This window comes from Callorhinus ursinus, unplaced genomic scaffold (assembly GCF_003265705.2).
Source record: "Callorhinus ursinus isolate GAN/ISIS: 27379988/994484 unplaced genomic scaffold, GSC_fseal_2.0 scaffold96, whole genome shotgun sequence".
Classification (NCBI taxonomy): Eukaryota; Metazoa; Chordata; class Mammalia; order Carnivora; family Otariidae; genus Callorhinus; species Callorhinus ursinus.
In genome coordinates this window covers 1,132,377-1,157,030 of record NW_027397158.1, presented here as the reverse complement: position 1 = coordinate 1,157,030, position 24,654 = coordinate 1,132,377, and the positions used below count along the sequence as shown (strand labels likewise).

Sequence of the window (24,654 nt, the reverse complement as noted above, 5' to 3'; positions counted from 1 at the left end):
TGGGATGGGAAGGGGCTGTGAAGGCTACAGGAATACTGGTTTTACTAACACTGTAGCAAGCCTGCTGCAGTGGCAGTCTACCAAGAAATAGGACTTTCAGCATAAAAATACTATAAAACACAACTACAACAAAAACAATATAAAAATTGGCAATCCCTCCTGATTCTTCCCCCAAGAATATTTCCAAAATGGTTTCATCCAAGGGTTTTTCTTAGATATATTAGTCCATGGTTTAAATAAAAATAGGATCATGTTATATGCACTGTTTCACCACTTGCTACACTTAATTCCATTTAAAATGCATCATGGCTGTCTTTCCAAGGTTTTTTTTTTTTTTAAGATTTTATTTAATTATTAGAGAGAGAGAGAGAGAGAAAGAGAGCATGGTGGAGGGGGAGGGAGGGAGAAACAGGCTGCCAGCTGAGCAGGGAACCTGACATTGTGGGGCTCAATCCCAGGACCCTGGGATGATGACCTGAGCTGAAGGCAGACACTTAACCAACTGAGCCACCCAGTTGCCCCCAAATTTCTTGACCCTGAAGACTGACCTATTCACCTCTTCTTTTCTATGAGGGCATTTCAGCACACGTGTAAGACAAAGCAAAGTCCACACCTGGGCTACAAAGGACTAGCAAAGAACAGAAGAATTACAAATTTAGGTGAAATTCACGTTGTAAGCTAAAAATAACACAGCTGGTGGGCACTCAGAAAGAAAAGTGGGGAGAAGGGCGCCTGGGTGGCTCAGCTGGTTAAGCGACTGCCTTCGGCTCAGGTCATGATCCTGCGGTCCCGGGATCGAGTCCCGCGTTGGGCTCCCTGCTCAGCGGGGAGTCTGCTTCTCCCTCTGACCCTCTTCCCTCTCGTGCTCTCTCATTCTCTCTCTCTCAAATAAATAAATAAAATCTTAAAAAAAAAAAAAAAGAAAAGTGGGGAGAAAATACTATTATAAAAGGACATTTTTTGTTTTGTGCCTTTCACACCCTGGTCAAAGGCTGTGTTTTTTTTTTCCCCTGGAAAGAGAAACAGAATCTTTGGACTGGGGACACCCATTACAACGGAGGGTGAGACACCACTCTGAAGACAGTGGACTAAGTCTGTCCACAGATATTGCTAAAATTGTAGTCTTCTTCCTCATTTGGCCCCCTAGACACAGGCAAGAGCCCGGAAGATATTTTTGTGGAGAATCCGAGAAACAGAAAGAAGCTGACAGGGTGCCTTAGGAAACGGCCGAGGCAGGTACATCTGCAGTGAAAACCACAGTTGGCAAGCCCCAACTACTGACATTTGAGCAGGTGGGAAAATATCACCAGATAGCACAGAAAAACTTTGACATGAAAGCCAAAATCCCAAACAAACAAAAAGCCTGAAGCAAACCATGACCTCAGGGAAAGAAAACCTGAAAACTCAGGAACATCCTCAGAGAGATAAGGAGAGGCACAAGAGCTATGAAACAAAGCCAGGATGTGAGAAGGCTGGAACAGAGCAAGAGGACACTCTTAGGGACATGGAGAACAACTCAACAGCTCAGCCAGAACAACGTTAACAACGTCTTCCAGAAAGAAAATGGACAACCTACGCAGAATCAGAGTGTCCATCCAGAAGGTCCGACAGTTGAATTCTACATAGAGAAAGTGAATGGAAAGAAATCAAAGCAACAAATCAAGAAAAATGACCAGCATCAAAGAACAGGAGCTTCTAAATAAAGGGGCCTCAAGAGTAGGCAAGACACTGGATGAAAACAGCCTCCAAGGGACATCACTGCACTGGGTGTTTTGGAATTGCAGGGAGAAAAGTCCTTTAAGCTTCAGAGAAGAAATAGCCACATATATAGGCTGAAGAATCAGAACGTATGAAGTCTTCAACAATAACCCTGAAGACAGAAGTCTGAGCAAAATGGTGTCTAACTCTCACTCAGACACATGGGTAGAAATAAAGCACTTTCAGACATACGTGTTCTCAAAACTTTATCTACCCGCATCTGTCCCCAGGCAACTCCTTAAGGAAGCACTCCATCACAATAAGGGGTAATAAGTCAAGAGAGAGGGAGACATGGGTTCCAGGAAACCAAGGACCCGACACAAGGGGGCAGTGGGATCTGCAGGAAGAATCCAGCAGGTGGGAGCCTAGGGGATATGTATTCCAGAGGAGATTAACAAAATACTGAATTTCATTAGATAAAAAAAGACTCCATTTCTTCAAAAGAGATTTAGGCAACTGGTGAATTTGGGGTTGAATTTTAGTGACAAATACACAAAAAACGAAACAAAAAACAAGACTCACAAGAACTTCAGGGAAAACAAAACCTGATGCAGGAAAGGAAAAGTAATCCCGTCACACCATTTGCCTAGCTGTGAACAGCACTATGGAGCCGTAACATGAACACTAAATACTAGAGTAACCAAACTACAGGTGCACATGCTTTAGGCAGCCATGTATTTGCGCGGGGAAGGCAGAGTGGTAAAAGAAAGCTAGAAACTTCACATCCATTCTCAGAGTCAAAGTGAGGAGACAGGGCGTACAACAAGGGAGGAAAGCAAGGAAGCAGCAGGAGAGCACATGTGCCGTTTAGCGCTGGAGGCAAAGAGGTGGACATGTGTGCTCTGCAGGAGAGGAAACATGACTGGGGAAGGAAATTCAGTGTCTCCTTACAAGCCTTTCTACATATACTACCCCTTTAAAAAACTACTTGAAGATATAACCTTGACTTGAAGTAAAATTTTCAATTTAAAAATTCAAATGAATGCCAATAAAATGTATTAAGGGAGAGTACACATGGTCAATGTACTGTTATTAAATTAATGGCAAGCATCAAGATGACTAACACAACATGATGCCCAGACGGGTCTGGGACAACAGGTCTGGCTGGTCTCCAGCAGTATTTGAGGAACTTTAGGATGCCTGGTAAAACAGCCTACTAGAGATATCACTTCTAAAATGCCTGACTTTAGAAATACAAAACAGACAAAAAAACAATTACTTGAGCACAAAATAACTTGTGTAATCAATTTTTAAAATGTCATAGAGATGAAAAGAGTTTGTTTTCCAAATGTTGAGTGTTACGTTGCTTTCATAACTTAAGGGAAAAGGCATTTTGACACACTGATGCTCTCTGGCTATTTTTCCACTTGGCCAAAAACTTTTCAGTATGCATGCTGGACCTCTTGCCACTGTATAGCTTGACAACTAAGAACTCAGTTGTGTGCTGTTTCCTTCAGGAGCTTAGTTATTTCTTAATAGGAAAGGGAAAAAGGCTTCCTATGATCACTAGCCCTGCCGGGATGGAGGTATGCTGAACGGGCCTCATCAAATATAAGTACCACTTGGTACTTCAAGAAGTGTGTTCTCTGCTCAGACACTTTTAGTAAATAAACAAGTTTTGGTTGGGAAGCATTAATGGAGAATCTATCTCATCCACTTGTGACTAATGCTCGTAAGTCATCCAGGTGGACAGTGTAATCACTTGAAACCCTGTCCAAGTTAGAGCATCCTAGACAGGACTGACGGAAGGGCCTGAAGGCCTTCAGAACAGGGCCTGAGCGAAGCCCTCCACCATTTGAGATGTTAGCAGTATACCAAATTCTCAACTTCTTGCCCATTTGTGTCACCAACTACGGCTGTCACGCATCCCCTTGGCATAAGCTAGTCCTCCTGTTTAGAGCACCCCATTCTGGTAAAAACCCTTACTCATCCGCTAAATCCAGTTCAAGAACCACATTCTTTGTAAAAACTTTACAACAGGTAATTAGCACCTCCTCCCTATCTCCATACTTTGTACATATTCCCACCGCTGCGCTCAAAACACTGTAATCTAATTATTTGAGGACTAGACCATAAGCTGCTTAAGGAAAAGAAAGAACGTCTACATCCTCCTTACCTTTCCATCCCTAGAATCCTTAAGAGTGTCTGGCACACAATTCCCAATACATGTTTCTGAACTGAGCTGCTGGAGAAGTGAAGTCGTGAGGCCACAGCCATTCAGAAGCCCCAAACAAGAAAACCAAAGGAAAAACACACAACTTGGCGGTTCAAGACGACATTCTCCCATCGGGCCTGGGAATGTCAGCCTGGCCCAGCGGCAGGGTGCCGTGGCGGAGACCGGGCTGCGGCCGGCCCTGGGGGTGCCCAGGAGGTGGGCGGACGGCGCCTCGGGAGCGCTCCCCTTACCCTCACTGTACATCCACGCGGCCGGGGTCAACTTGATCAGCGAGAAAGAGGTGAGCCCACGGCACGCAGAACTACTGGAAGTTACAGGGAAGTTTAATCCTCACTGGAAAGAATTTAGCTGGCCTTCAAATGCTGTCCCTCAGGACTCGAAGCGGTGCGCTCCGTCTTCTCCTGCCTACAAGTCTCAAGGTCGCCGGGCGGTTGGTGTCTCAGACCCAGAGGGCTGGCAGCTCCAATGACCGGACCCATTCCTCGCCAAAGCCCTCTTCGACTACTTTACAACGCTGCTTCCAAGCGTACTCAATGCGGCTAGCTCGGGCGCGCCTCCTGTCCGAGGGCATCACACCCCAAGCCCAAGCACGAGGTCTGCGTCCGCTTCCAACCCCGGGTCTGACTGCACAGACCGACCTCAAGCTCACTCTGCGGGGAAGCCCGGCCAGCTGCGGCCGACAAAATCCGCACCGCGACGTGCCCCACCGCGGCCCCTGCGGGCCCCACGACCCACCGTCCTGAGGCGGGCTCCAAGCCACCGGGACGCCCACTCACCGGTGCGCCCCCAGGCAGGGCCTAGTGAACAACACACGGGAGACTTTGTCTGTGGCCTTGCGGGGGCCCCAGACCCTCCCACTTTCCGAGGCGGACGCCCCGAAGACCTAGCCACTCTTCCAACGCCCCCTCGGGGCCCCCCGGGGCTCCCCACACGAAGCCCTCGCCCACCAGTCTTGGAAACTGAGTTCACGTTCAGCGAGGGCTCTTCCACAGACGCCCCCCGCACGACGGCATTTGCCAGCGCGCCGCTGCGGGGATCTGCAGGCCGCCGGCAGGGAGAAGGGGCGCCCGGGCCGGCGCAGCCCCGCGCCCGTCCCCGAGCCAGGTCGCCGCGACGGGCTCGGGGACGCTCCCCGGGGCTCACCTCGCGACCGGCCCGCAAGGAGACAGCGAGGGGCCGCGCCCGCCCCGCCCTCCCCTGGGGCGCAGGCCCCAGCCCGGGCGCGCCACGGCCACGTCCCCGGGGACGGCCGCCCAACTCGACGGTCCGCGCTCAGGGCCGACGGCTCACGTGACCCGCGGCGGCCAATGGAGACGAAGCCCCCTCACCATCGAGATGACGGCGGCCCGGGGCTAGAGCAGCCCCGCTCGGCCGCTCGCCGGACCCTCCACAGCCCGGCCCCAGCTCTCCCAGCTCGCTGCTGCCGCCATCTTCCTGGAGGAGAGGACCGGAGGCGGAGGCTCCCGGCCCGGGGTCGCTCCGCACTCTTGCCGTGACCTGTCCTACCCCCGCCCGCCTCTCTCCTCCTCAGCGGCCACTTAGCTCCTTGTAAAGAAACGCACTTCATCCCACTCTACGTACGCACAAAGCAAAACCCACGTTACCTGTTCCACTCTTATCAGCGTAAGGAAACCAAGCTCATAAGGTGGGAACTGTGGCGAAACAGGGACAAGCCGCCATCTTGGTAAAGGAGAAGAGGCTACGCTTGACCTCCCCCCCACCCCCAGCCTCTATATGGCCAACCGCCGTGGGAGGGGCACGGCGCCTGCGCAGAGGCGGAAAACGCGGACGAGACTGCGCTTGCGCACTCGGAAGCCGGCGAATGGGGGAGGGCAGGAAGGCCAGGTCGCGCCAGGGCGAGGAAAGCGTTGGCAAGGGGGCGGATCGACGTGATGACGCCATCCGCGCACGGGGCGGGGCAGGGCGGGGCGCGAGCGGACGTCGGGCACTGGGCGGGTCCGCGGCGCGGTCGGTAGACGCCTGTTTCTCGGCTGCTCGGCGGTGAGTTCCTCGCCGTGAGTCCCCGGCGTCGCGGGGAGCGCGAGCTGCGGACTGACGCAGAAGAGACCGGGGGGGGGGGCCCGCCCGCGGCGGGCGGGCGGCCGGCCCCGGGGGGGGGCGGCTGGGAGGCTTGCTTGGTGTGGGGGAGGGGCGGCAGGCCCGGGGTTCCCGGCGCTCCCCGGGGCCTGACGGCGGGACGTGTGCCGAAGGAAGCCGAGTGGCCCCCCGCCGTGCCCGTGCGAACTACGAGGGACAGTCCGGTGCTGGGCCGGGGGCGCCCTCCGTGCGCTGGCGGTCGTGGCCGGGGAGGGAAAGCCCAGGTTGCGGCCTGTGGGGCGTCCCGACGTTGCCCGGGCCTGAGCCGTCCCACCCGGCTTTTCTTTGGCCGATCGATAGTCGCCCTAGCAAGCCCTTGCCGTCTTGCGGGGCTCCCCGGCTCTTCCCGGCCGCAGACGAAGCAGGGGAGGGGAGGCGGCGGCGGCGGCCCCTGCCCTGTGCATGGCCGAGTCCGGAAGGGGGGGGGCACCGCTCCCCTGAAGGCCTGACGTGAAGCCGACCTGTGGCCACCTTTGCTCAGTAAAGCCCCCGCTCGGTGGCCGCAGGACCCACAAGATCTGGCCGCCTTTTCCCTTTCTGGCCTCATTTTTGTCAGTACCAGCCCAGCTTGTCTGTCCTTCGTCCGTCCACACGTAGCATCCAACTTGCAGTTCAGACTGCTGGGTCTTTGTCACCTTTGGTCTTGGCCCAAACCCTTCTTTCTGTGTGAAGCCCAGTTCCCTCCCCAGCTTCTCTGTATTTTCTTGTCTAGTCCCTCCTCTGTTGTTCCGCGTTCGGCCCAGAGTAGATTTCCTCTGGCTGCATGGGGTGTGCGCCTGATGTCGGCCCTAACTGTTCCCTCTGGTAGCTGTCTCCTAGATTGTTAAGTCTTTTGAGGGGGAAGAGATGTGTGAGTCTTGTCACCCTTACCCGTTGTCTAGCACAGTGGTCAGCACATAGGTTCTCAAATGTTCCTTTAACAACTGCAGTCGTGATACCTCGAGATAAATTTCATGTTCCGAAACAACCTTGCTATCCTAGTAAGAGATACAGCGCAGTGTAGAGGTCCCAAAAGCTGTTTCCTAGTGTTTGTAATTTGAGGTTCGTTATGTTCGGTTTTGGCAGCTCCCACTCAGGCTTGCTTTGTACTACCCAGTACCCTAACTCACAATGTGTCCTGCTCTGTCAAATCTTGGCAGTAATCATCTCAGCTGTGAAGTTGATCCTGATACTTTTTCCCCTTTTCCACTTTGATCTGTCACCAGGCACAGCACCCTCGGGTAAAGAACGGGGGCTTCTCAATCTGATCAGATTTGCATTGACTGCTTTTGAGCTAGCAGGGTGACCTAGGGAAATGGGAGGAGGGGAGGGGATGAGACTGCCCTCTGTCATCATTTGTAAATGTGATTCAGGTCCCCCCCCTTTATTTTTTTTAAAGATTTTATTTATTTGACAGAGACAGTGAGAGAGGGAACACAAGCAGGGGGAGTGGGAGAGGGAGAAGCAGGCTTCCCACTGAGCAGGGAGCCCGATGCGGGGCTCGATCCCAGGACCCTGGGAGCATGACCTGAGCCGAAGGCAGACGCTTAACGACTGAGCCACCCAGGCGCCCCTCAGGTCCCCTTTTATACCCAACTCCTTTTTATATCCGAAGACGGAAACTGCTGAAAAAGAAAAGAGAGAAGGGGACTTCAGAACTCATTCGGTAGCAGAATTGGGTTGAAGCCATTTTATATTCTGTATTTATACCATTCTGTGCTAATGGTCATATATGTCACTCTAGAAAATACATTTGATTGTGGGGTGTGCTTCCCAGGTAGCCATTGAGGAGGTTGTGTTGTGTAGTGTATGTACCTTCCTCAAATCCAAAGAATCTGAATGCCAAATATCTCAAGAGCTCTGGATAAGGGATTATGGACATTTGGGGTCTTAAACAGCAGGGTCATTTTGTGTGTGTGGGGGGAAACGTATGTAAATAGAAGAATAACATGTCTATGATTGGTAGTTAGGGGCAATCCACTAGTGTAAATACCACTAGCAAAATAAATTTATATGTATTGCCAAGAATCTAGTTTTACTCATCTGTTTTTCATCTTTTGTTTGGGGAAAGCTGCTTTGTTTTATGTGAATTGGGATGGGAGTATTGCTTGGTGGAAGAAGGAAGCCATGTTCAAGTAAAGACTAATGTTTAAACAATTGCTAGCATCTATGATGAGCACAACAGGAAAGAATAAAATTTTTATTTGACTACATTGAGTTAGGGGGATCCAAATGGTCTGCGGTCGTGGTTTAAATTAATCACAGTGCTTGGCATCCTGTGTTGTTTGATCAAGGCTTTTACACTAAAAACCGGTGCTTCAAAAGTTCCACGTTCCTCTTGCAATTTTCATTTTACATTAGCTAATAACTTCTATTGTTAGAAAATCATAGTAGATCCAAATTATATTTCAGGAAAACTGAATATGAAAGAAATAGCATATTGCAAGAAAAACTTGCTAAATTAAAGAATTCGTAGCTTGGGGACACCTGGGTGACTCAGTCGTTAAGCGTCTGCCTTTAAGCATTGCCTTCCGCTCTGATTCCAGGGTCCTGGGATCAAGCCCCACATCGGGCTCTCCACTACGTGGGATGCCTGCTTCTCCCTCTCCCCCTGCTTGTGTTCCCTCTCTCTCTGTCTCTTTCTGTCAAACAAATAAATAAAATCTTAAAAAAAAAAATTCATAGCCTGTTCCAATAACGGTATTCTCCATTTTCCTACATGTGTGCATCCGGATAGGTCTCCCTGACCCTTCCAGCAGGAAACTGATAGGGAGCGATGAAAGCTCCCTTTCTCTCCTACGGAACATCCTCAAGTCCTGCTTAACAGGATAAGGTGAACACAAGTGGGCTCGAGGCACAGCATTCTCAGGGTGCTCAGATGAAGTTGGTCAGAACCCAGGCAGGGGCCCAGGGTTCACTGAGGAGAAGCAAGTCTGTGGATGTTCAGGAGAGACCTTCATGACAGTCCTATGTCCTATTGGGTTGGTTTGAAATAAGATACATGTGATAGTTTCCAAGGCAAAGTGCCCACTCCTTTATTCTTCCATGTGAACTTGAAGGTCACTTTATCCCCTTTAAGAAAAAACCCACGTTAGGATTCCATCTAGGGTTGCACCACGTTTATATACTAATTTGGGAGAAATAAAAATGATTTGATTCACCTAGGGCCTGTTTTTTCTAAATTTGTTCCTACATGCTTGGTTGCTTTCTGTTTCTGTTGTAAATGACATTTCACCCCTATTTCCATTACTTTATATTCATTACTAGTACGGAAAGGAGTTATCTTGTATCTGGCTTGTATCCAGCCACCTTACTAAATTACCTTATTCTAGAATTTTTTCTAAAGATTGATTTATTTGAGTGGGGGGAGGGGCAGAGAGAATCTTGCGCAGACTCTCCGCTGAGCACAGAGCCAGAAGTAGGGCTTGATCCCACTACCCGGAGATCATGACTTGAACCGAAATCAAGAGTCGGAGGCTCGACTGACTCAGCCACCCTGGCGCCCCTAGAATTATTTTTTAACTGAACCATTTGTGTTTTCTGTGTATTCAGTCTTAACAGTGAAAAAGCTTTTGTATTTTTTTCATTTTGTTTTGACTGAATTTCATGGTGAGACTGCAATATGAAGATCTTGTTTGGATCTTAATTCAGATCAACAACCAAAAAAATGAGACAACCAAAGAATAAGTGTTTTAAAATAATTATAGTAGTAATGGGCGTCCCTGCCTAATTAGTGATCGTAATTTAAATAGACTTAGTATTCCATTATTGAGAGAATAGCATTTGCCATTGGTGTTCGGGAATACCCTGGGTTATATTTAAGCGGTTTCCTTAGTGTTCTTATTAGAGGTGGTTGCTAATTTTATCATGTTTCATCAGCATTCATATAGGATTATCTTCCTTAATTTGTTGTAATGGCTTTATGTAGATAGATGTTTTTGGTATATTTCTGGAACGTAATTGCTAACAAATATTTCATTGAGAATTTTTGCCGTTTATATTCATGAGTGAGATTGACATACCACTATCTAGCCAGCTTTCTTAGGTCTCTCTCCGAGTTTGTTGTTAGAAGTTGTAGTTTCTTCATAAAATAAACTGGAGTGCTTTCCCTTTTTCTGTACTGGCTTAAGTGACATGGGTATCTGTTCAGGGTTGGATGGAAGGCAGCTCAAATTCTGTCTGGTCTTGGTCCCTTCTTCATTGGTAGATTTTATTCAGCTGTTCAGTGGTATTTGTTCTTGTCAGGTTTTCCAGTTCTTGGTTCCATTTTGGTAATTTACAGTGTCTAGGAAATCATCCATTTCTTCCAGATTTTCAAATCTGTGGCCATCTTGACACACAGAGTCTCCTGAGTCTGTATTTATACCTTCTTTTCTATATTTGCTTTTTTCCCCCCTTAATGGGACTTGTGAGGAATTTGTTTCCAAGAACTAGCTTTTGGATCTATTTATCCTTCAATTGACTTACTTCATTTCTCAATAATGTGAGAGCCAAATTTTTTTATCTTCAGTATTCTTTAATGAAAATATCTAAAACCCAAATTCTCATCAGAGTCTATGAAACTTATTGTGTCCCATAGATCTGCTTTTGTCTTCTTTCCATTGCTTTCTAGATAGCTTGTGGTTTTGCTTTTGTTACCCTCATTGATCCAAGGGATATCCAGGAGTGTTCCAAATAATTGGGAGTTATATTTTATCTCCCCCCCCCGCAGATTTAACAGATCACAAGTTGAGAACATCATTTGTAAAACTATATTTTGAAATTTGCTTAAATTTTTTATAGTAGTTACATGATCTTTTTCTTTAATTGCTTTTCTTTATTAATTCAAGATTCTGTGTGTCTTAATTCTTATTTATTGGTTGCATTACACAACCCTCTTCCCTTGCTCATACTGTTTATTGAATCTGTAATTCTGAGAGTGCTATTAAAGTCTTGCACGTGATTTGTATTTTTATCAAGTTTACCTGACATTTTTCCTAGTCTTTGCTTTATGTATTTATCTGCTGTACTGATCTGTGTGTGCAAGTTTAGGAGTGTTAATCTCCCTATAAGTAGTTCCTTTTCTCAGGGTCACATTTTTACCTTGAATCTCAGCTGGACTGATACTGCTGTCTGCCCTACCTCCTTTGTGTCTGGCCGGCCGGGTGTCTTTTAGCCTCTGTCCTTTTGTTTTCAGCACTTTTGTTACTTTGTTTTAAGCATATCCGTCCCCTTAATGATTGATTTTATTATTTTTCCTCTTGTTTCCTTTCCATAATTTTGCTGACTTGATCAAGTTGCTATTTTCTATCTGTCTCTTAATTTGGAAGTTTGCTGTCTTTCTTTTTTTTAATGGTTACCTTTTATAGTCACAGTTAATCTCTATACTTGAAAAAAAGATGTCTGCTCCTGCTGCCAGGACCACCTATATTCCATATGACCCCTCAGCCCTCCCTTTGGAATGTTTTACTTCTGTGCTATCTCTTGCCACCAACTCTTAGGTTTTGGTGAGGTGGTTTAATACTAATCCTATATTATTAATAGAATTTTCCTAGGACGTCCCTTCTAGCCAAGAGACCTTAATTCACTCCAGGTAGTTGGTTAATGTGTGGACTCTGATCTTTGTTCTTCTAAGGAAAATTTTCTTCTATTATTGTCCTTTGTTCACTTAATGAGAGCTCTTATTATTAACGAGGTAAATGGCCTATATTGTTCCTCCAAGACTATCTTTTGCCCATGATTTCCTTCTCTGTATTTTTGCCTGTACATTAAGATTTCTTATATTTGGTTTTCCAAGTCACAATTCAAGTCTCAACGGTGACCATTTTGTTCAATTGAGCTACCAAAGTCTCAGTTTGAAAATCATGGGTTTTAGGTCCAATAAGTTTTGTTTCTTTTCTTTTTAAGATTTTATTTATTTATTTGAGAGGGGGAGAGAGAGAGAGCATGAGCGAGGAGGTAAGGGAGAGGGAGAAGCAGACTCCCTGCTGAGCCAGGAGCCTGATGTAGGCTCCAGCCCAGGACCCTGAGACCATGACCTGAGCCGAAGGCAGACGCTTCACCGACTGAGCCACCCAGGTGCCCCCAGTTTTATTTCTTTTAAAAAAGTGTATTTGCATCTTTATTCTAGTGGTGCTATTTTTTTTGGTTCAAATTATTGCCTTCCTCCTCCTGCAGCTTGCCTATTGAGCTCTTCTTGGAGGCAGGGAGATGTGGTCACTATCATCTTACTCTCAGAGTCCTCACGTTTAGGACCTCTGTTCTCCAGTCTTTTTCCAGGATCCACTGTATTCCTTTCCTTGCCAAAAGGTTCTTCAGAATTCATCTCCTGCCTCTGTTTTTGTCTAACAGTCCTACTTTCCTTTACGTTTGCCTTAACTCCCCACCTACGCTTGGAGCTTCCACACCTCCTCAGTCGGTGGCCCTCCCTTTTAGCCCAGGCCTTACCAGACACTCCTTTCTCAGTCATGGTGGTAGCAACAAGCAGTTTACAGACTGCACGTGAGTTCACAGCTCTCTTCTGCCGCCCTTCTTGTTCCCGCCGGATAGGAGAGAGTAAGACTTCCAATGGGCTACTAGAAGGAGAACCAAGACTACAATGCTTGTCTTCTCTGAAATAATACAAATCCTACTGCTGTCAGCCTTAGTTAACCAAACCGTGCATGGGGGTGCAAGAGCCTCATTCTTCAGAGGTGGTTGGGAACATTTACATTCAGAAGGGAAACAGGGTGTGCAGTTTTGGGGAATGTTAAGGTTTGGGCGATGGGGAGGAAAGAAACTTCCTAATAAGTTTCTAAGCTCCAGAGGGAATCAAGTCTGACTGCATTTGTATCTCTTGACTTTGTTACCAAAGATTACCCAGTAGACTCTGTGTTCCCCAAACTTTCAAGCCTTTTAAAATTCATATTAAAATTCCGAATGTCTCTAAAACCTTTGTTTGTTACACTCCTCGAGCACTCCAGTGTCTTCAGTCCTTTTTCCTTTACTTATAAATGTTGCTCTGTGTGCCCGATTGTCAAAAACTAGTTCTCAGGATCTTAAGGAACCTTCAGTAGCAGATAGTACTCTACAAGCACTCTTTCCTTGTAGACAGGTTTCAGAGAAACCTAGATTGTTCCTCCAAGACTATCTTTTACCCATGAAATCATAATTCCAGAGGTCATGAGAATTTCTTTTTCTCCTATTGTGTCCCTGGTGCTTAGCATATAATCAGTACTAAAGAAAGTTTGGATGTTACTGGAAGTATGGAATGTTTGTATGTATACATAGGTATATATGGTTGATTTAATTGACCTAATTTTTTATATCTAATTTATAATGAGATAATCTCATTTTTGTAATTTGATGCAATTGACAAGTGAAACAGAAGCTGTTTATGCTTTATGTGTAAGTCTACGCATCAATTCATGCTAAATCAAATGTGTGTGTATATATACAAACACGTGTACTTTTTTTTTAACAGATCAAGAAAACTTCACTGAAGATGTCTAAGGTAAGAGATCTCAATTCTCATGTCTCTACAGTATAAGAAGAAACTGCTTTGTGTTTTTAAGCTGTTTATAGTCAAGACTTATATGACTCATTTTTAATACAACTGATATATTTGATTCATTGAGACAGTTGTAATTTAATTGACATTTTGAAAGCCTAGAGATTTCTTTTATCAGATTTCCAATTTCTTATTTCTAAATACATCAGTAACAATCCATTTATCCTCCTTTACATCATTCCCAGCAGACCAATCAAATAATAATTTAAAATTTGAATAATTTATCATCATGAAATTTATAGGGCTCTTACAGTTGATAAATTGGCTTGTATCAGCTCTTGCAAATTACCACAGAGCCCTGAAATAAATTAGTTCTAAAAGGCATGCTGAGAAAAGCAGAACTTGTTAAAATTGCAAGATTATTATTTTCTTTTTTATTTTTGAGTGTTTGGGTATTCGTTACTATCTGATGCATAATCATCATACTAATTTTTACTTTTTGAAAGTGGATATATATTTTTTAACTTGTGAGAACTAATAATACTTTTGTCACAGGTTTGATGATATCTTAAAAGCAACTTGTAAGATATTTATTCTTTTTTGTAAAATCTTATTTTAGCAACAACCAGCTCAGTTTATAAATCCAGAAACTCCTGGCTATGTTGGATTTGCAAATCTTCCCAATCAAGTTCACCGAAAATCAGTGAAAAAAGGTTTTGAGTTCACACTAATGGTGGTCGGTAAGAAATTAACTTATACCTTCAAGCTTATTAAATATGTGGATATCTTCCTTTCCCAACCTTTAGGGTATAATAGTGTGACCTATAAAATCAAAGGGAAAATTTCTTTATTGTCAGAATCAAATAACTGGGAATTTGAAAAAAAAATTCTTTAGAATATTTTGTTGAAGAGTAAAATTCTTTTTTTTTTTTTTTTAAGATTTTATTTATTTATTTAACAGAGGGAGACAGAGTGAGAGAGGGAACACAAGCAGGGGGAGTGGGAGAGGGAGAAGGAGGCTTCCCTGCAGAGCAAGGAGCCCGATGCGGGGCTCGATCCCAGGACCCTGGGATCATGACCTGAGCCGAAGGCAGACGCTTAACGACTGAGCCACCCAGGCGCCCCTGAAGTGTAAAATTCTAATATTTCTGTCATTTCCTTGTTTGTCTGTGGTGAAAGTGCCAGTGAGCCTCCAAAATGGCCCCAGTGACCCTTGCCTCCTGGTGTTTGTGATACTTTCTACCCCCTCCCACGCTGAGTAGGGCTTACACATGTATCCAGTAGGGCAGAAACGGAGGTGTGTGACTTTGAGACGGGGTCATAAAAGAGATTGCAGCTTAGCTTACCCCCATCTTCTCTTAATCACTCACGCTGGGGGATGCCAGCTGCTGTGTTGGGAGGATTCTCCAGCAGCTTTACAGAGAAGTCCCCCAGGGCAAGGAGCTGAGATCTGCGAGTAGCTGTGTGTAATCTGTTCTCCACCTTCCCTAACAAAGTTATAAACAAGCCCTGAAGAATCAAGCTGATTGACAAATAAGCTACTTGTCAGGATAAAAGCCATCATTCATTAAGGAAGGATGTCAAAATCCAGTTTACAGTGTAACATTTAAAATTGCTAGCATCCAATAAAAAGTTATTGTTTATGCAAAGAAACAAAACAATGTAGCATATACCAGGAGAGAAATCAGGCAACAGAAACAGATTCAGAAATGACAAAGATGATGGAATTGGGGAACAAGAACTTTTATTATTTTAAATATGCCCCTGGTACCTAAAGGAAAACATCAACGTAATAAGGAAGATAACCAAAAAGAACTAAACAGAAAGAACTAGAGATTTAAAAAAAAAAAAAATTACAGTGAGATGGAAATTTTTCTAACGGACCTAACAGCAAATTATATACCGCAGAAGAGAAAAGGCCAATAGAAAGTATCCAGACACCAAGTAGAATAAATATAAAGAAAAGCACACCAGGGCACACAATACACAGTTGGTGAAAAGCAGTGATAAATAGAAAAATCTTAGGAGGAAGGCAGTGGGTGGTGGGAAATAGGCACAATGCATGCAGAGGATGGAAGGGAAGAAGGAGCACTGACTTAGGAATAACATACGCCATAGGAAATGACAGTTTAAAGTACTGAAAGAATAAAACCAATAAAACCTGGAATTCTGATGGGGACTTAAAAAAATGAAATATAAACTTTTTTTTTTTTTAAGATTTTATTTATTTGACAGAGACACAGCGAGAGAGGGAACACAAGCAGGGGGAGTGGGAGAGGGAGAAGCAGGCTTCCCGCTGAGCAGGGAGCCCGATGCGGGGCTCGATCCCAGGACCCCGGGAGCATGACCTGAGCTAAAGGCAGACGCTTAACAACTGAGCCACCCAGGCGCCCCAAAATATAAACATTTTTAGATAAAAACTGAGAATTTATCACCGTCAGACCTGCACCAGAAGAAAGATTATTAAATGGGGTTTTTCAGGTTAACAGAAAAGGTAGAGCATTGGAAAGGGCAAGTGTGTTGGTAAATACAAAACACTTTCCTTGGTTTTTCATTTCTTTTGATGATAATTGCCTTTAAAACGAAGTTAATAATGTATGACACTGGAGTATGGTGCACCAGAGTAGCAAAGCACGGGAGGGTGTGTAGAAGAGCTACTGTAATACGTTGACCTGATGGAATATTCCATAAGGGAGGGCTGCTAAGTTAACATTGCCTGGTGTCAGCTCTGGCGCAGCCACTGGAAAAGTAAAACAAGGGTTTGACTAAAAGGAAATAGGTTTGATAAAATAGAACACAAAAGCCTGCTTACTCCAAAAGAGGGCAGGAAAAAAAAGAGATGAGACATGTGGGGAGAGGGCAGCACCTGGCAGAAGGGCCACAGCCGTGACCGTGACAGGTCAGAGACAGGCAGGGTGAGCCTGAACGACCGGAATGGAAAACCCTCACACAGAGCCCAGCCAAGAGAAACCTGAAGCAGCCGTATTAATACCAGACAGAGTGGACTTTAGGTCTACTATCTGGATGTTCCCAGAGATAAAGAAATATGTATCAGAAAGATGCAGGGGGCAGTTCAAAACATCTTAACTGCATGTGCACTTAATAACAGAGCTCCATAAGGCACGGTGAAGAATCAGGAGAAAGATAGATTTGTAAGAGTGAGTTTTAAACATTCTGCGTGGTAATTTATGAAACAGAAAATCAGTAATGTTACAGAATATTAAAATAACAGTCAAACAATATGACCTAATTGACGTTGAGAGCACTGTGCTGAGAAACTGTAAGGTAATACATTCTTTTCAAGTGCATGTGGAACATTCACCAAAGCTATTCTTTTTTTTTTTTTTTTTAAGATTTTTATTTATTTATTTGGCAGAGAGATAGAGAGAGCAAGTAGGCAGAGAGGCAGGCACAGGGAGAGGGAGAAGCAGGCTCCCCGCTGAGCAGGGAGCCCAATGCAGGGCCCGATCCCAGGACCCTGGGATTATGACCTGAGCTGATGGCAGCCGCTTAACCGACTGAGCCACCCAGGTGCTCCGCTATTCTTTTTTTTAAGATTTTATTTATTTATTTGACAGAGCACTAGCAAGGGGCAGGAGCAGAGGGAGAGGGAGAAGCAGGCTTCCCGTGGAGCAGGGAGCCCCATGTGGGGCTCGATCCCAGGACCCTGAGATTGTGACCTGAGCCGAAGGCAGACGCTTAACAACTGAGCCCCCCAGGTGCCCCCCAAAGCTAGTCTTCATGGCGAGAGTATTATTAGGCCAGCATGACCCTGGAATCAGTCAGTAATGAGAAAAGTGCGGACCAACTTCATGAGCATAGACACAAACATCTCAAGGAAGTTTTGGCAGGTCCGGCAGCACAGGAAAGTGCTGATTAACACCGGCACTCCTGCTGCCACACGACGTACACGTGCTCTTCAAGGGTCACCATGTTACGCACTTGAAACTGTAGGCTTCCGGAGAAAATAGGGGCACAAGACTCAAAACCTGATTCAGTGGCACATTTGGAAGAGAGTGAGGAATGCAATCAAAATGGTTTTTACATGTTAATTGGTTGAAATACCATCCGATACCAAATATAGGCACTATGGTTTGAGGAGTCCCTGAAGTTTGTCCAAAGGGGCGTCAGGAAATGGTGGAAGGAGGGCTGTGTGAAGACGGATGGGGAGCTGTGCCCGGGAGGTGAGTGGGTATGGCCCACAGTACCCATTGAACCGAGGTTGCTGCTAGCTGGTAGCAAGTTGAGAGTATTCTTTCATGGCTTGATTCTACTGGGTGTGGGTTTCTGTGTTCACCTAGTTTGTCAGCAGTGAAATCACACATAAAGAGATGTAAAGTTTATATTACACTGGAATTGTTCCCTAACATACCAGTTGTGTTGGAACAAATTCTCACCTTCAAGGCTCATGTTATGGCAAAGGTGACTATACATCCTAACAAATGGGGTTTATCTCAGGAGCGTGTGGTTTAACATGGGAAAATCAGTCCCCATGGTTCTAAAGGGGAAATGTCATCTAAAACATGTAGTTGTAACAATTCAAAACCCATTAAAGATTTTTTAAATTAGTAAGCTAGAAGTAAAAAGTTTTCTCAATTTGATTAAGGGTATATACTAAAAACCTATAGTTAGTGTTATTTTTTCTCATGAGGAAAGAAACTAAAACATTCTTAATTACAAGTGAAATGACTTGTGTATGTTAAAAACTCTTAAGGAATCCCAAAACTACTAGGTCTAATAAGTCAATTTTATCAAGATTGCAGGTTCTGGGCGCCTGGGTGGCTCAGTCGTTAAGCGTCTGCCTTCAGCTCGGGTCATTGTCCCACAGTCCTGGGATTGAGTCCCACATTGGGCTCCCTGCTCAGCAGAAGCCTGCTTCTCCCTCCCCCACTTTCCCTGCTTGTGTTCCCTCTCTCGCTGTGTCTCTCTCTGTCAAATAAATAAATAAAATCTTTAAAAAAAAAAAAAAGATTGCAGGTTCTGATCAGTATACAAAAATAACTTGATTTCTGTGGATTACCAACAGAAAATTTTAAAATGACCTTGAAAAGACTATCAAAAACAATAGTAAAAACAACATTTCAAAAGACGGTGCCACTTACCATAATACAAGAAATGCGCACTGCTGAGGGTAACTTAGCAGAATGTGTGCATGACGTACACTGACAACGTGGTGACTTGGCTGAGAGAGAGAAGGCCAAGTAAGCTGTGAGAGCTGCTGGCGTGCTGGGCGTGCCCGGGATGGTGCCCTTCTGCCCCCAGAGTGATCCGTAGAGTCAGCACAATGCCAAAGTCACACCAGGCTTTTTTAAAATAGAAATGAACAATCTGATTCTGAAGTGTAAACATAAGTGCAGAGGACCTAGAATAGACAGAAGCGTGTAGAGGACTTTTACTCTGATTTTGAGACGTACCAACAAGAGCTGCGAAGTGTGGTAAGGGTAGACATTCAAATCTACCGAAGAGAATAACAGCCCAAAGTAGACCCACATATACATGGTCAGCTGGTTCTTTTTATTTTAGACTTTAGACACGACAACACACTTTTATTTATTTTTTTAAGATTTTATTTATTTATTACAGAGAGAGCATGAGGAGGGGAGGGGCAGAGGGAGAAGCAGACTCCTGCTGAGCAGGGAGCCCAATGTGGGACTCGATCTCAGGACTCCAGGATCATGACCTGAGCTGAAGGCAGACGCTTAACCGACTGAGCCACCCAGGCGCCCTGGTCAGCTGATTTTTGACAAAGGTGCCAAGGTGATGCAAAGGGGAAAAGGTTGGTCATTTTGCAGATAGTGCTATAACAAATAGGTGGTCGTGTGGCAGACAGGGACTGTGAACCCCTCCTTCACACTGCACACCACAGTTCACTAACTGTACAGCTATAAGAAGTCTAGAAGAACATTTTCTTGACGTTGGAGTAAGCAGATTGCTTAGGACGTAAAGAACATTAATCACAAAATAAGTAAGTTGTGCTTCGTAAAAAATTTACGTTCTTCAGAAGATACTGACAAAAAAAGAGGCCATAAACTGAGAAAGCGTTCACAGCACCACATGCGACATAGGACTTGTATCCAGAACATAAGCTCGTATAGTTCAGGAAGAAGACACATTCCCCAGTTACAAAAAGGGCCACAGGATTGAAACAGATATTTCATAGGAGATACTGAATGGCCAGGACACACAGCATCCTCCTTGGTCATCAGGAAGAAATGCACACTGACCCACAGGATGCCCCCACACACTCCCTGGAATGGCTGAAATTTTCGAAGTCTGGCAGTCCAGGTGTGAGCAAGGATACAGACAACGGCAGCTCTCCTAACGGCTGTTGAGAATAAAAAGTGATGCAACCACTTTGGAAACCAGTTTAGTGCTTTCTTCACAGTTACATGCTTACCATGTAACTTGATGGTTCCCATCCTTCACAGTCACCCAGGAGCAGTGATGGCCTGTCCACAGAGAAGGTTTATGGATGTTCATAGCGACTCCTCCTGCAGTAGCCCGGACAGGACATAATACAGGGGTCCAGCAGGAGGGTAGGTCAGCACATTGTGATATGTCCATATGAGGGAGAATTGCTAGGCAGTATAAAGGAATGGACTACTGATAGATGCAACAATGTGGATTCATCTCTAATTGTGCCGAGCAAAAGCAGCCAGACACAAAAAGGCAAGCTGTACGATCCCTTGTGTATGAAGTTCTAGAATAACCCAAACCCACCTGTAGGAACAGAAAACACCTTGGTGTATGCATGTAGTAATGCTAGACGGGTAGAGCTGACTCTGACTTACACAAAGGAGCTCTCATGGTACGGAGATCCTCTTTGTCTTGGGCGGAGTTTGTTTATCTGAGTGTGTACTTTGTCACACTAACCCATCCACACGGTTCAAATGAGCATAGGGAACTACTGAACTGAGTTGTATGTAAGGTACACCTCAGTAAAGTGAGTTTTTTAAATAAAGCGGGTAGTTAGGGGATTAAAGATGAGATGGGTAGTAAATACCAGCTAGAAATGTAACCACAAGGACCCTCAACTTTAAATTGTAACTATTAGCAGCTTAAGAAAAATGGTATACAGGTATCCCCTGCTTTCTGAAAGTTCACGTTAGATCTTTTATGAAAGACCTACAGTAGTGCCCGTTTTCACTAACTGAAAGACAAGCGAAAGAGTTGGCATCGGTGTTGCAGTGAGCGGTACAGAGGCAGCATGCCCTCAGAGCTCCTTCTCACTCTCAGCATCTCAGTGTCCAGCTGCCAGAGTTCTGAACTGTGCAAGCATCTGGGCTTCACCTTGATTGATTTTGCGCATCTCTTAAGATGTATTCTAAGTTATAAAAAGCCTGAGGCATGATTTTTTGGGGTCTAGGAATGTCACAAAATGCTTCCATACCTATTAGTGGTATTTGCTTTTTTGCTTTCCACCAGTTAGGCTTAGGAACACTCTGCTTTCCAGTAGAGGGAAAAACCTGTATCAGGAAAACGCCAGTGTACCTAACTTGTAAGTCAGAGACTATTGAAGAAAAAAGGTACGGTTTTTAAAAATTGTGGCTTATGTCTAAGGAAATAAGAAATTTTACAAAATGATCACATGCAAATGAAAAACTACAAATGTTGGGGCACCTGGGTGGTACAGGTGGTTAAGTGTCGACTCTTGGTTTCGGCTCAGGTTGTGATCTCAGGGTTGTGAGATCGAGCCCCGCATCAGGCTCCGCACTCAGTTGTGGAGTTTGCTTCAGATTCTCTGCCTCTTCCTCTTCCCCCCACTTGCACCCCCCCTTCAAATAAATAGTCTTTTTTTTTTTTAAAGATTTTATTTATTTATTTGAGAGAGAGAATGAGATAGAGCATGAGAGGGGGGAGGGTCAGAGGGAGAAGCAGACTCCCCACTGAGCAGGGAGCCCGATGCGGGACTCGATCCCGGGACCCCAGGATCATGACCTGAGCCGAAGGCAGTCGCTTAACCAACTGAGCCACCCAGGCGCCCTCAAATAAATGAAGTCTTAAGAGAGAAAAACTAGAAATGTTTGGGCACCATATGCAGGAAATTTTAAAATTACAAATATGTTTTTGAAAGATCTCAAGGACAGAGGCCAGGTGGCAGGCAGGTAGCTTGTAAGGGAACTTGATGCTGCTGAATTCTGGTCAACTGGTCATAGTTGGTGATTATCAAGTTTCCAGCCTCTCACCATTATGTGGGGTGGGTGGTGGCTCCGTTCACAAAAAAAGCGATATTAAAAATACAAAGCCTAGGGGCGCCTGGGTGGCTCAGTTGGTTAAGCAACTGCCTTCAGCTCAGGTCATGATCCTGGAGTCCCGGGATGGAGTCCCACATCAGGCTCCCTGCTCTGCGGGGAGTCTGCTTCTCCCTCTGACCCTCTTCCCTCTCGTGCTCTCTATCTCTCATTCTCTCTCTCTCAAATAAATAATAAAATAAAATCTTAAAAAAAAAAGAAAGAAAAATAAAGAAATAAATAAAAATACAAAGCCTATTGCCAAAATACGTTACCTGGTAGAAAGTCCATAGGTTAGTCAATATTACAAAATTCACGAGGGGGTTAGAGTGAAGACTCTGAGAACTTGGGAACTAAGCTAAGAAAATGAAAACTGACCTTCCAGCAAAAATATACTGGCATCATTGTAGGTTCACATGTTTTGAAAATGCGAACTCGTGTTCTGGGGACTCCTTCCTAAGGGCATGTGCGTGTGGGAAGGTGGCCACTCAGAGCTGCGTGGGTCCTGCCTGAGCATCTTTTCCCTGTGAAATGGCACCTCCTCATGTGGCTCTCAGCTCTGGGGACCACTTAGGATGCTGCCCTTCAGGGGCCCTCCGAAATGACCCTGTTGCACTGTGTTTGAAAAAGCACTTTGTTGTATTGGTGAAAATTGAAAAGTAAATGTGAAGGGGACCAGCCCTGCAGGTTAGAGAGGTTTTTTTTGGTTTTGTTTTTACTGGTATTCCTGGCTTGGCCTGCGTTTGGGGGAGGGGGAGTTTAGCCTCAGTTTTAGGTTTTAATCAGAAGCTTCGGGGACCATTTGCCTGTCAGGATTTCAGAAGGCTGTTGTAAAATGTAGCTCACCTGTGTCACCTGCACATATTTTTCATATGGTGGCGCCACCTTGTGCCTGATACTGTATATTTCTCCCTGATCGGTAAAAACGAGCCATTTTGTAAACCCTGAGTACCTCCCATCCCAGTCAGCCCCTGCTGTCACCACTCATACGGGACTGCTACATAGGTTGCTGAGCCTGGTGTGTTTAGTGCTGTGGGACTTGCGTTCTTGTGTCCCCCATGTAAAGGCACCTGAGAAACTCCTGTGGGACAGAGGTACTAACAAACGTGGAATCGCAAAGCTAGCCACTCAAAGATATTCAGCCCAAAAGTAGCATCATGTTCTGAGTTAATGAGTGAATTATTTATAGATGTTGCCTGAAAGCCATTCCAAGTGAAGATATTTCTACCCTTTAAATGAAGATATATAATTTAGAATCAGCCATTGGAATATTAACTGCTTTTTTTTTTTATTTTTTTCGAAAAAGCTGTCTCTGCTCAGACACCTCTGCTGAGAGGTCTTCGGTGCCCCAGTCTTTCCACTTGATTACTCAGAGCTGTCACCATTTTGTCAGTGACAGTGACTGCTTACTTGTCCTCTCCCCCACTGTACTGCCAGGCTCCATGGAAGTAGGGATTTAGCTCAGCCCCGGAGCCTGGACCTGTGCCAGGCACACAAAAGGTCTGAGCACTTATTGGTAAAATTCCCTCATTATGTGATAAAAACGTTAAGAGGACACTGCTAGGCAGTTTGTTAAAAGGATAATTTGATGTGCTCTTACTGGACATGTTCAACATGTAATTCTGGTTTTGTCCTTTTGACCTTTCCATATATGAAAATTGCGATTTAATTAAAGTACAGTCTTTATTTTGTATGTTAATACATTTCAGATTCACTCGTTCTTCATTTTCCCAGAAATAATGATTTTTAAAACAGATGTGTGCCCCTTGCACATGCTGCACAGGACTGAGCAGAGGGAGGTTCAGACCGAGATGCCCAGGGGACAGTCATGCACTCAGTTCAGAAGCACTTCTCTGGGCAGAACTTGGCCTTAGTTGGTGGCCTGCAGTGAGATGGTGGAATCTCTACATGCTTCCTTGGAACGTAAAATTTAACTTTGCTACCTTGAATTTTCCTTGAAGTTAAGTTTCAGATACTCAGAATACAAATGTTACAGAATTCAAAACATTCAGAATTCAAGTATGATAGTAGTTGAGGAATTCTTAATTCATTACATGCTCGAATAAGTATGTGTTGTCTTTATTGGTCATACCACACTCAACAGAGTGGGCAGGTTGCCTGACATGAGACGTTTGCCAGTGGTGGGGCATGGGATGTGTGAAAGCAAGAAAGGGGGAGAGGTAGCCTGCTCCTGCCTCGGTTACAGGAGGGAGAGACTGCAGACTACAGTGCAGTCTTGGGCATCTGTTGTTTCTGTTTCCCACGGCTTGGCAAGCCAGAGTGCTGTTGACATTGTTTGATAGATGTGTTCAGTTTTCTGAAAATGTGGTAGCTTTGACAATGAGCAAAAATCATAACTGAAAACCTGCTTTGCATTCTGTTTATCAAAAAATAAAGACCCACCACTAAAGTCCATCCCACACATTTGTGAAGAGCTAAGAGTGTATTTCTGATCTTACTTTGTGGGGATTCTGGAGACTCACAGACCTGGATTCAAGTCAAGGCCCTGCTCTGGATAGCTCTCCGAGCAAAGGCACCCATTTCCCCATCAATGAAATGGGGAGAATCACTCCAAAGTGGTAGTGGATTCAAACGGAGTGCAGACAAGGATGTGTGTGAGGTACTTAACCCAGCGCCATGTAAGTACAGTAGATTACCCATGTCATACGGATCATGTCATGACAGTGTTTTCATTTTCATTTAAAGGTGAATCAGGGCTAGGAAAATCAACTCTCATAAACAGCCTGTTCCTGACTGATCTCTACCCAGAAAGAATCATACCCGGAGCTGCAGGTACAAAAAGCCCCCTATACTACTTAAGTGTAGTTCTCTACATGAAAGCGGCTGAGAGCACATAATTGATATTTTTGCCTCAGCCTTGTAGTTTTGTTCTGCTTTAAACACAAGGACAATGTTCTTTCGGTTGGGAAAGGTGCTGCACCTGA

The 24,654-nt window shown here is 45.0% G+C and overlaps 2 protein-coding genes across 5 annotated transcripts in view; one reads left to right on the top strand and one right to left on the bottom strand.

Annotated features, from left to right (window-relative positions):
* The window catches only part of HDLBP (high density lipoprotein binding protein), a 71,869-nt gene extending 66,180 nt beyond the window's left edge, over nt 1-5,689 (bottom strand). Inside the window, exon 1 of one of the 2 annotated variants that reach the window (XM_025888423.2) lies at nt 5,539-5,689. The gene's annotated coding sequence lies outside the window, so the exon portion shown is untranslated. Of the gene's footprint in view, nt 1-5,077; nt 5,169-5,538 lie in introns of those variants that run through there. The other variant, XM_025888441.2, reaches the window with a different exon arrangement.
* Nucleotides 1-24,654, top strand: part of SEPTIN2 (septin 2) — a 124,352-nt gene that overhangs the window by 84,827 nt on the left and 14,871 nt on the right. Inside the window, exons 1-4 of one of the 3 annotated variants that reach the window (XM_073888839.1) lie at nt 5,364-5,579; nt 13,452-13,481; nt 14,098-14,218; nt 24,416-24,502. In XM_073888839.1, the coding sequence (XP_073744940.1) occupies nt 13,473-13,481; nt 14,098-14,218; nt 24,416-24,502 (217 nt within the window). In that variant the 5' untranslated portion in view covers nt 5,364-5,579; nt 13,452-13,472. Of the gene's footprint in view, nt 1-5,363; nt 5,580-5,804; nt 5,936-13,451; nt 13,482-14,097; nt 14,219-24,415; nt 24,503-24,654 lie in introns of those variants that run through there. The other 2 variants (XM_025888465.2, XM_073888840.1) reach the window with 2 other exon arrangements.